At 37.1% G+C, this 12,010-nt stretch overlaps 1 protein-coding gene across 1 annotated transcript; it reads left to right on the top strand.

Annotated features, from left to right (window-relative positions):
- Window positions 1-2,479: 2,479 nt before the first annotated feature.
- cnpy3 (canopy FGF signaling regulator 3) lies at window positions 2,480-11,561 on the top strand. Its single transcript, XM_015382153.1, has 6 exons — window positions 2,480-2,723; window positions 3,703-3,829; window positions 5,505-5,601; window positions 5,909-6,031; window positions 7,188-7,305; window positions 10,271-11,561. Exons 1-6 carry the CDS (start codon window positions 2,621-2,623, stop codon window positions 10,552-10,554), a joined length of 852 nt encoding a protein of 283 aa, XP_015237639.1. The 5' UTR covers window positions 2,480-2,620; the 3' UTR covers window positions 10,555-11,561.
- Window positions 11,562-12,010: the final 449 nt, after the last annotated feature.

The raw sequence follows: 12,010 nt of genomic DNA, 5'->3' as shown, positions 1-12,010 counted from the left end.
AGAACTTTATACAAATAATCTTAGAAATATCTAAAAACCTGCAGCATTTCAAGCAGATGAGCTCACATCGGACACATTTTCAGTATGTTTTGTTCACATACAAAGCCTCTAATGTCCCTTTAGGATCGCGTTTGTGGTTCATATTCAGTGTTTGTCTTCCTGCGTCTAAGCATTTATTGGTTCACAGTGATAAAGGCGGCCTCTTTTTAAGAGGAGAGCGACAAAGCTTTTCAACAAGCTGCCATGTAATCTGCGTTATTATTTTTTTTCCAAGGAACAGCTGAAAAGGAGCAGTGAGATGAGAGTTTCTCCAACAAAGCCCCGGTTTGCCTGTTGTGTGGGCTGCATGGCTGTATAAAAACTAGCTTTCATCTTTCTTTCTCTCCTCACATCAACCTCCCCTCCACCAACTCAGTGTCAAGTCCTGCTATGAGACACGCACTGATCTGTACGAGTGTGTGCGCGAGCGAGTGTGCTCTGTGCAGCGAGGAGCTGACTGTCCTTTTGGCAGGCAGCAGTACACTGAAGCACCTCTCAGAGAAACTGCACTATTATTGAACCGCTGAGAAACGCTCTTATCATGCTGTGAAAATCTCTTTCACTCACACCCTGGTTCAAACAAATACATTCAAGCACACAGGAGCACATCATATCCCAGCTGAATAAATACATACACTCAAATATACACTGCTTTTTTTTAAAGTTTATGAGTCTGAAGGGTCAAGCGTCTAACCGGGAGGTCAGCAGCACAGGAGCACCACAGGGCACGGTACTCTCATCATTCCTTTTAACTCTGTACACCTCTGACCTCCAGTCGTTTGGTGCATCCGAGATGGAAAGGAAACTGATCACAGAGAGCAGGTGGACTGCTTTGTTGCATGATGTGGAAATGATCATCTGATCCTGAATGTGAACAAAACAAGGAAGATGATTGTAGATTTCAGAAGATAAAGGAAAAAGTTGAAAGGGAAACGTGAAAGGGAGCTCAAGCCAAGAATAATTAATGAAATTAGCTTGTAATTTCTGTTTTCTTTTTAATAAAAACAGAGAATATTAAGTTAATTCCATGTTTCCACATTTCAGGAACAGTTCAGCAGGGTCTTTATAGAAGCCTGGCTTTTAAAGACAAGCTATTAGATCTGAAGACCATCGGTGAAGCCGTGAAAGGCCATCCTGTGCTATCTGAGGAAAAAAAGTTGCCTACAGGAACTCAGCAGACTTCTAGGAAGCGGCGTCTCAACCATGAGCTCAGCCCTCATATCTCATCACTAACCATAGGGAGGACTGGAACACGGACAGGCCAATAAGCTGAAAGCTTCTTCTTATAGGTCAGCTCCTCCTTCTCTACAGCAGACCGGAAAAGTGCTTTCATTACAACAGATAAATCCCTCATCTAGCTGCCCATTTACATTCTACAACCTCGCTTTGGGATGCTGAAGTCTCATCACTAAATGTCACTTTTATTTCCTTTCCAACCTTTTTAATTAAGGTGTAAGAGGGCACCTTTGTGGTTTAGCAAGATACTCCAGGTCATTACATCTGTTTAGTATTCATTAGTAATACTTCATTTGATCAGGCTTTATTTTCTTCTCCTGTACTAAAGTTTCTCTGTTTGTTAAACTCTGAAAGAATTTAGGCTTAAAATCAATCTGATGGTCTGGAAATGTGGACTATTTGCAACAATGACAATAAGCACAATCACATTATTATTTTTATATTACTAAATATTATTATTAATAAAGTTAAAACGTATGCACAAGCAAGACTGTCTTAATCAGACATGATTGATATATAACATCTGAAACCCTTTAGACTTATAAACAGCTCCCCCTGCTGGAGAAATCTATGAATCGCAAGACATATAATATGACTGAATATAAACTAGACGTATCACTCTGTCAGCAGAGTGTTTATCAAAGGCATTTAAAGTAATTCATGTTTAATAATAAAATTTATTCTCGTCATTTGAAGCTAAATCATAAAACATGCATTTATATTAAATGGGCACGTGCGTTATTTTCATATTACATGAAAAAATAGTATTTAAATATATTTCTATACAAATTGTATGAGACATGTTGGCAGTTTCCAATCATAAATATTCTATTAAAAAATAAACACCAAAACTTTTAGTCATGTGTAACACACTAAATTACACTGTAAAAATAACTTAAGTTTCAAACAATATTCTTGTAACTTCAAATTTCTATAAAAAAATCTATCTCACCTTTATTCAGTTCAACTCTATTGTATTATTTGCATTTAGGTGTACATTATATTTTGGTTTGTTAAGAGCATTTTTTACTTCTTTCCGCTTTTAAATTGTCATTAATTTTTAGTGAAGAAAATATCGCGGAGTGATACCTCCTGCGATACACATTTTCCGTGAGTATTCTTTGTCTCCCATTGGTTAAGCTTCTGCCACTTCTTCGTCCCTGATTGGTCCAAATCGTGACAGCGTCCTTTGCGCGACGCCCTCACCGGAAGTGTTTGCAGACACCTGTAATCGTGATCCGCCGATGGATGTAAAAACTGAGCTGTAATGGATTTCTTTGTCTCATTTTGATGTTTAAAACGACCCTTATGTAAAGATATAAAGTCGAAGACACTAGACGCCATAATGCTGGTTGTGTACTGCTCGGTTTTGTTCCTAATTTCTTCGGTTGGAGCAGCTAAAACTGACGGGGATGATGAGTGGGTCCATCTTCCCAACAGATGTGAAGGTAAAATGAGTTGCTTCCATCTTTTTAAGCTGGATCCTTTGGCCTACTGCTGTTCATCATCGGTAACAGACTGAGGTTTACTTTTTAAGGGCAGCCAAAAAGCAGCATAATCAAACTCCATGTCCCTGTGCTGTTTTTTTCCTCGCTTCGTCCTATATATTTTTTTTAAATGTATATAAGGCGTTTGCATTTTCGCTTATCAGCAGATTCCAAAGATAAACAAAACAGTGACTGTAAAATAGACTGAACTAAAGGCACCATAACAGAACCCCAGAGTAATGGATGCTCTTATAGATACTTTAAGGTAATTTTGTTATTGGCAAATATGTCATGGAAATGAAAGATTTAATAAACTCATTGTTGGAGAAAGGAACAAAGCTTTTATCATTTGTTTTGGAAAAAATGCTACATTTGTATAAAAAACATTCAGTATTTGATCTGAGGTCCTTACCAGTCTCTTTTTTCTGACCAAATCTTATGTGTCTTGCATAAAATTGAAAGTCTAAAAATAAAAAAAATCATATTTTCTTTCTATAAATTGTTTAGAATGTAAAGTCAGATTTTATCTGAAGATTTTTAAAGATAATCTGATCATAAAGAATAAATATTCTGATTCTTTTTTTCATGTTTTTTTCACTGGGATGGATTTCTGTTTTTATTCAGTTTTGATAATTTCAATAAAATAGATGTGCAATTGAAAAGAACAATCTTTGAAATTATTTATTATATTTACTGATTTCCTGCTTTAAATATTCACCTTGTTTTACTTTATAAGCACTTGATTCATTCGATACATTATTTTAATAGAAATACATTTGTCAAAGAAATGAAATACAAATTTGAATCTTTTTATTTGTTGATAAAAATATAAGGATGAGATGAAACATGCTAACTTCCACTGTTTATAAATAATAGCTAAGCTGCAGTTTGTGCTGTAGACAGATATGTTATGTTTTTGTTTTTTTCTCTCCTCCTCCAGTCTGTAAGTTTGTCAGCATCGAGATGAAGTCGGCTTTCGAAGAGACGGGAAAGACCAAAGCAGTGATTGAAAGCAACTACAACTTCATAGACGGGAAAGGGGCGCCGCCTGTTAAATACGTCAAGTCGTGAGTTTCTTCCAGCTCTCTGCCCTCCATTAAAGCGGCTCAAGTTAAAAAGCAGAAATGAGACCTTCTTTCTAGATGTTTCTGTCATTCAGCCGAGGCACCAGGGGAGGGGAACTTGGTCAGGTTCAGTTCCTGTGGAAGAACCTGATATAGAAACGAGCTGCGCTGCTGTCAGAGCGATAACACTCCTCTGTGTGTTTTTAAAGGCACAGGAAGTAGTTTATCTGAAGCTTTAAGTTAGTGTTAATCCACAGCGTTTTGTACTTTAGTTTCCCTTCAGAAACAATATTTGTCTGCATCTCTAAGATTTTTTTTATATATATATTTGTTTAATGAAGTCAATAAAAAATGGCAAGCATCACATATTTATTCCTATTTCATTGAATAAATTCTTCAAAAGTTCATTGATTTCACTAACTCAATTCACTCAGTGAAACATTATTTAGCTAACTACACACCGACTGTTTTTTAACCTTTATTTCTGTTAAATATTTGGATTTTCTGCTCACAGCTAATGAGATTAAACTATTGCATCAGAACTATTGAAGCTATTGTTTTTGACACAGAAACATGGATTAAGCGAAAAGTATATTTAATATCTGCTTTAAGGTTAGTATCCTTAAAAAGGTGCTTTAAAATTCAACTGAGCCTCATCAAAGAGCTTATCCTAGTTTATTAAGTTGTTCCTTTACATTAGCGTTTATTCCTTAATGACAGCTGATGGTATGCAGGTGGCGTCATAGGAAACCTTGATAAAGGAGAGGACCTCAGATTGCAGTCCATGGAGGCGAGGTTAGTTTATTTGTATAGCACAGTTAAGTACATGCACAATTCAAGGTGCTTTACATGAATTAAGACAATAAAATAGAAGAAAAATAAAAGCAGAATACGAGCAAATAAGAAAAAAAGGAAAAGAAATAAAAGGGTTAACAGGGGGGATTTCAGGTCACATTGGGACTAGAAATAGGCCGAGACATCAGTCGATATCTGTGATTTTTATTTAATGATTAGTTTTGACTGATTCATTAGAGCCTTCAGCAACCATGCAAGATTTTGCTAACGCCTTTGTCCCCCTGGTGTTGATTTTTACTTTATTTATTTAAAAAAGGTTTAACTTTTTTATTTAAATTGAGGCCTTTGTAACATTTATTGTCATTTTATCATTGTTATCATGAAAATAAAGGAAAAGAGACAAAGAAGAAGAAGAAAGGAAGTCTGTAATATTGGCCCTAAAATATCGGCATTACATATCAGTTAGACTGATACCAAAATAATATGAACTCTGCAGAAAATGTTAATGTGGAGAGAGAAAAACACACAAAACAAAACTTTAAATGGAAAAATTGTTTGATCCATTAAAGGACTAAAACACACGATGAGCCCCAAGAGGGAAACAATGTTTAATCTGACCCCAAATGTATACTAAAATATTAAATCTTGCATAATTCCGGCATTTTTCAAAGAACTATTGAAATGGGTTGGCATATTTCAGCCTCAGCAGCTCAGGTTGATGGCAATCCCGTGAGGGATGTTTAGTGTATTATGAAAAGAAGGATGAGGTCCTCCATGGCGATCTCTATGCTCTCAGTTTAACTGACTGGATATGGTTTAGTGAAGGTAGGAACGCCATAGAAGGACAACCCATCTCAGTGTTTTTTCTTTTCTTTTAATCCAGAGATCTCCGATTCATCGAGGTTGTAGAAAATGTGTGTCAGCGTCTGCTGGAGTACAACCTGCACAAAGAAAGGACCGGCAGCAACCGCTTCGCCAAGGTCTGTCTCTCTGTCTGTCTTTGCATCCTTTGCTATGCAACCACAGTTTATATTTCCACTAGCATCAGGAAAATGTTAGTTTCTCTGAGATGTTTCACCTGAGGAAGGAAGATCTTTTCAGACTTCTGATTTTCAAGTAATCCTGTATGACGGACAATCTAAGCACTTAGCTTTGTTCAGGTATATTGTTTGTTTGGCTAAAAATGACCCCAAAGCAGCATTTTTTTCCCTTCTTTCTTTTGGATGCTTTGGTCAGATCCCATCATGATCATTATAAAGCTGATGTTGCTGTGATGTTTGTGTGCAGGGAATGTCAGAGACTTTCTCCACTCTTCATGGCCTGGTGAATAAAGGGGTGAAGGTGGTGATGGATATTCCCTACGAGCTGTGGAACGAAACGTCTGCAGAAGTTGCCGACCTCAAAAAACAGGTATGCTTTTAGTTTTTGTTAAAAATGGTTCAAATAGTCAAGCTAAAAGACACAAAAAAACGTTCGCATTTTTTTTCCATTGAATGCATGTATGAGTCTTTTTTTTTTACACTGAAATTAGAGAAAATCATGAAAATAACTTTCTGTTAAATAGATTTTAACAGGCTATATTCCTTCTAAATAGATGAATCAAAACTGCGCTCTACTCACCCATTCCTCATGGGGATATCTTCTCAGTATTTGAGCTCCAAACTTAGCAGAACCTTCAGAAAAGGACACAATATTTCTAAAGGGCAGATTATACTTCTGCAACCGGACACATCAAATGTCGCTTCATTCTGGTCACGACCCAGTTTTGCTGGTACGCTTCTGCAACGTTGGTCTGGAATTTCCAGGGACTCACAGCAGTTTCCTGCCAAAGCACAAGGGGGAGCCTATTGGAGAACTCGTGAGAACTTCAGCGGATGCTCACGAGAACTTCGTTTTGGCAGAGACCTTGGCATCTTTATATACTTTGCCTGAGGAATCGTACAAGTGGTTGTACTTCCGCCTTTCGTCGTAGTTGTCCGTTGTAGTTGTTCCTCGGTTTTTAAAAATGGCGCGCACCGGCACCGAAACGAGAAGGACGACCACTCAGACAGTCAGAAAAGCCTAGCAAGGACCAATCACAGCTGCTTTTTGTCTGTGCACTTCTACTTGAGGTCTGCACAGGTTTGCGACCGTCTGATGCTTAGTCAGGATTTTTTTTCCAGGTGCACAGAGACAGATTTGACGGTTGCTGAGGCTATGCGTCAGAAGCATAAATTGGCCTCAACACTTCTTTTTTCAGATCTCAGCTAAAACGCTGAAAATTCCTCCTGCTACTGAACAGGGTTGTTTAACTGAGGAATTTTCTGTCAAAGTTTTACTCTGGGTTACTCCTTCTTAGCTTTCGAAAATGAAAAAGTCAGAGTACGCATGAATTTACCCAGGACTTTCTCTGGATGGCTGCTAACCCTCATTTAGGAAATGCACCCAGATCATGTCTAAATGAATGCACCTGCAAAGTTATGTTTTAAATAAACAATCAAAAGCAAAAAAATGAACGACTTTTATCTCCAGATTGAGTGCATGTAGACGTCTGACCGCTGCTGGATTTCCTTTGTGTGTTTTTCAGTGTGACGTGATGGTTGAGCAGTACGAGGAAGTGATTGAAGATTGGTACAAAGGAAACCAGGAGGAAGACCTGACCACTTACCTGTGTGAGAAACATGTTCTCAAAGGAGGGGACAAAGGTAAACAAACTCACACCTCAAAGGAAGAGTGCCATAAAATATGGCATAGAATGACGTTGGATATGAGCTGTTGCAACTAACCTGCTAAGGTTTGTTTCATGATTTCTTTTTGTTTTTTTCTTTTTTGTTTTTTGGCAAAACAGGTAAAGCTCATTACATAAAAGTCAAGATAGAAAAACAAAATCAATAACACAAAATGAAGCTTGGGCTGAATTTAAGGACCCCAAAGGCCGTGGTTCTCTGGAGCAAATGTTTGATTTATGTTCTCTGACCAAGGCAACAAAAACAGGTTCATTTGTTCCAGAAAAATAATCTCCTGCAGTAAAACGGAGACTTTTCTCTGTTAACCTTTCTGAGAATCACCCAAAGACTCAGCAGTATTTTTCCTGGTCTTTTGCAACGATGACCCAGATAACCACACTGTTGTATCTGCTGCTACAGGAACAGCTTGTTGTTTTTGGCTTCATTGCTAACATGAAGGGTCATTTTTATTTTCGATTGCAAAGGAGATAGAATTATATATTTGGAAAATGATGTATAGAATAGAATAGGGATTTTGTCTTTATTGTCTCACAGCGGGGAAATTCAGATTTGTCAATTGCAAAGTACAGAGGAACTTAACAGCATATACATCAGCAAGAGCAAGAAGTTGAAAATTTACTGTAGAGCAAAGGAGAAAAAGCACTTTGTTGTTATAAAGGAAAAAAAAATCATAATTGGATAAAACATATTCAAGAGGCAGTGAAAAGCCAATTTACAGAACAAACTGCAGATAACAGCATCGATTTAGAATAATAATCTAAACAATTTTGAGTCTCAGATTAGTGTAAAATTATTTTAGAGGTGCAGAGAAAAAGAGCCGCCGATTTAACAGGAAATGGAGAAAAAAAAACACTATAGACAGCAGCATTGATGTAGAAAATACTGACAGAGCAGGTAAGAACTGAAAGAAATTGAGCAAAACTTTCAAAATAAAACCACTGATGTATAAGAACACTTGGAAACAGTGGGGTTGTTAAGATCTTTGGGACTGGAAGGATCTGCGATGGCGCTCTTTTACACACTCAGGGTGCAGGAGCCTTCAACAGAAGGTGGAAGATCACCCCTTCAAGGAGAACAGGATGTGTGGTGCTGAAAAAGCATTTTAATAATGAATATGCTCTATCCAAAACTCCTCAAGTTGCTTCACCTTGTTTAAATTCTGTAGAAAATCTTTTTTAAGGGAAGTTTTTTTTATCAGACTATTGATTGAAAAAAATAATGAATCGATTAGCGAGATGATGCTCAGTTGCAGCCCCAGCATCAGTTCACTGACTGACATCTGTGCTCCCTCCCTCAGCGACTTTCAGCACAATCGCTAGTTACGCTGAAAGTTTTCAAATTGACACTGGAATAATTCAGATATGCTGAATTCAATTTGAACGGCTGCAGATACTGTATTGGAAATATCTTATTTAACACATATGTGAAAAAAGCGCTGTGAAAGCTGAACCCTGCGACCTTTCAGGCTCTGTCAAGGACTCCCCCTTAGCGCCTGTAGGCAGGTGAACATATGCGCCACCACCCTGCCAGCAGACAGAGAGCAGCCTTTGAAGTCAAATGGCTGGTCTGTCGAGCCGAACCGGCCGATGATCAATAAAACAGCGTTGCTGCGGTGATGCAGCCTCCCTACCACAGCTAATATATGGTGGAATATATGGATATCAGAGCAGCGCCTCACTGGGTCACTGATAGTTTGCATATTAAGGGGAGATATGTACACTCCCTCCAACATGGAAGAGAGATGGAAAGAAAACTAAGAAAGAAGGTATGGCTGGAGCAGAGAATAAGAAAAAGAAAAAGCTGCTCCATTTAGTATCTTTATCAGCTGTATGCTTGAAGCAAAGCTCTGCAAACTGCAAAAAATTGACATCTAAATAAGTAAAAGAAGCTATTTTTTTTTTCTTGAATTGAGCAGGTAAGTGAGAGTTTTCCAATGCAATAAGACAATTTGCTGTTAAACTAAGAAAAACACTGCTGCAGCCTCTTATTTCACTGCATAATATGTAATTATCTTATTTTAAGGGTAAAAATGCTCATTCCTCTGGCAGATCATCTTATTTACCTTCTAAGTTTGACTAATTTTTCGATCATTTTTGCAGCGAAGAAGGTGGAAAAAAATTGTTGCGGGTTGGTTTGGTTTCTGTTAGATTACATGAATCAGTATGATGAGATGTTTGTCTAAAAATTGTGTTAAGAATCTTCAAAATTAACCCTTTATAGGGCAAGTTACCATTTTTGATCACTTGCATACCCCTTACAAATGGAGAGCCATTTCTTTCACTCTCAGTGTGTTTCATAAATTTCTTATAGAAGCACTTTTGTTGTTTTTCTTAATTTATACGGGCAAGTTGGCTTTTCTTGTTGTTACATTGTCATTTATTTATGCCATCAAAATATGCATATTTTTTAACGTTACAAAGGTAATAAGGCCTTGTCCTGGATTCCAATAAAGCACTACAAAAATTATCTATATATTTGTGAAAATGTCTTAAAATAAGTGTATTTACCCTTAATTTAAGTAGGTAAATAAGAAAATCTCCCAGTTGAAGGAGCATTTTTATCCTTAAAATCAGATTATTTGATATTATGCACTTCAAATCGGAGACTGCATTTTTTTTCCTTTATTTTAAATGTACATTTTCTTATTCCATTTGCAAAGTATTTTACCTGTTCAGTTCAAGAAAAAATGATCTTATTTTAAGAAAAACTGACTTACTTAGATTCCAGTTTTTTTTGCAGTGTACTCTTTGCTTGAAATTTAGTTAGTCTTTCATTGTATGCCCCAGAAAGGGTTAAGCCCATTTAAAAAATAATTTTCAAATGACTTGCTTTCATTTCCCTCTTCCGTCCTCCCATACTAAACACGTTTGTTTCTAATTTTCTCCCTTTTTGCACCTCCACCTACTTCCTTGTGTTCATCCAGCCTGCCTGAGTGAGGACTGGAGTCCAAGGAAGAAAGGAGACCAGGCTGCTATCGCAGAGGACAAGAAGAAGAAGAAAAAGAAGAAGGGAGGCAAGAAAGGAGGAGGAGAGAAGGCCGACGGAAGCTCAGATGGAGAGAAGGAAGCTAAAAAGAAAAAGAAGGAGAAGAAAGTGAAGAAGAAGAAAAAGAGCAAAGCTCCGGTGGAGAAGACGGACGAAGGGATGACGTCAGACGAGGAGATCCAGCAGCAGGTGCCTCTTTCTGGGCAGAAGACTGAACTGTGAGCCCCTGGATTTCCCTCTGGACTTGAATCAACTCACTTTCCTAAACCTGCCTGCTTTAGACGATCTGCGGCTCAGTGAAAATGGCTAAGAGACAACTGGCTGTTACAGCATTTTAAAGTCATTTAGGCCTGATTGTTACTGTTGTTTTAAGACTTTCTGATGGGTTCAGTCTTCTTGGACGTCATCGGGTCGTTTGGCACTCTTCGTATTTGTTTTTTTTTTAATGAATTAATTCAAACCTTTGACTAAAATAATATAGAAAATGTATCTTTATCAACATATAAATGCATAGAAATGTGAATTTGATTATGCTGTTAAAGGCTCCAAATTAATGTGACCTTGTGATGACAAGCAGATGACTAGATCTCTGCATCTTGGCCTTGCTGGAATAATCCTGAGGGAAAGATGAGTAAAAGTCAAATGTGGTGTAATAGTACTTAATAGTACTATATTACAAATGATACATTTCTAATATATTCTGACTATAAATCTGAAAGAAAGAGCGCTCTAAAACGATTTTTAAAGACCTTCAGTCTGTATGATTTTTCTGTAAACTATGAGGTCTAAAAAGCAAACTTTATGTACGGTAAAACCTTGTAAATTGTTTTCCTATTTTGCTGCACAGTTTTCCTGTCAAAGTGAGGCAACATTAGGTTCATATTCTCTCTCTCCTCTTATCAGCTAATTCCTGGAAACTGAAACTTTTGGTACCGGAAGCGTTTCCTTTAAATGCAGCGTTTGTTCGGCCTCTGCTGGACAACAGCTGCTAATTGTGTGGGCTTGACCTCAGTGGAAGTTTGTACAACTTTTGAATTTTATTTTCCTAATGTATTTGTATTTTTAAGACATTTGTACTCTGAAGTCGGATCCTTGTGTTCATGTATTTGACCTGGAGCTTATTGAAAGTGTGCAAACACATCATTGGGTGAAATAAACTGTTTGTTGCCTATTTTCCTGTGGTTAAAGACATTTAATAACGTTTAGGATAATATCTGTGTTTTAAAATGGATTGACCATCTTGTCTTTTTATGTTGAGTTCTAGTTTCCACTTTTGGCCACTAGAGGGAGTCAAGTTCCTACTGAGCAAGTTAATGATTGCGCCTTTGAAATGATAATATTAAAACATCAAAGTAAGTAAAATATTTTCAGCAGATCACCAGACAAATGTTATATTTAAAAGATACATATAAACTGTAATGTTAACATTTTAGAAAATATGTGTTATCTTAATGGTCTCTCATTCTTTTGTTTTATCTTTTTAATTCCAGTTGCAGAGAAAAAGCCTGTTTCTATTGATTGATTTTGTAATTAAGGGATAAAATTCTTTAAAAAAAACCAACCAATCTGTAGCAAAGGCGCTTGATTTTAGCATTCATATAACATTTCACCTTTAACTACAACCTCTCTATTTTTATATGGGGAAAATACTCAAACCCATTTCACTAATTGACTCTGG

The sequence above is a fragment of the Cyprinodon variegatus genome, unplaced genomic scaffold (assembly GCF_000732505.1).
Source record: "Cyprinodon variegatus isolate N-32 unplaced genomic scaffold, C_variegatus-1.0 Scaffold251, whole genome shotgun sequence".
Lineage (NCBI taxonomy): Eukaryota > Metazoa > Chordata > Actinopteri > Cyprinodontiformes > Cyprinodontidae > Cyprinodon > Cyprinodon variegatus.
Note: the sequence above shows the minus strand (reverse complement) of the source record. Positions and strands in the feature narration are given on the sequence as shown.

Bases quoted from the DNA above. Each gene is read 5' to 3' on its own strand.
- cnpy3 (XM_015382153.1), top strand. From the start codon at position 2,621: ATGCTGGTTGTGTACTGCTCGGTTTTGTTCCTAATTTCTTCGGTTGGA. The intron at 2,724-3,702 runs GTAAAATGAGTT...CTCCTCCTCCAG, and splicing joins TCTTCCCAACAGATGTGAAG to TCTGTAAGTTTGTCAGCATC. The intron at 7,306-10,270 runs GTAAACAAACTC...GTGTTCATCCAG, and splicing joins TCTCAAAGGAGGGGACAAAG to CCTGCCTGAGTGAGGACTGG.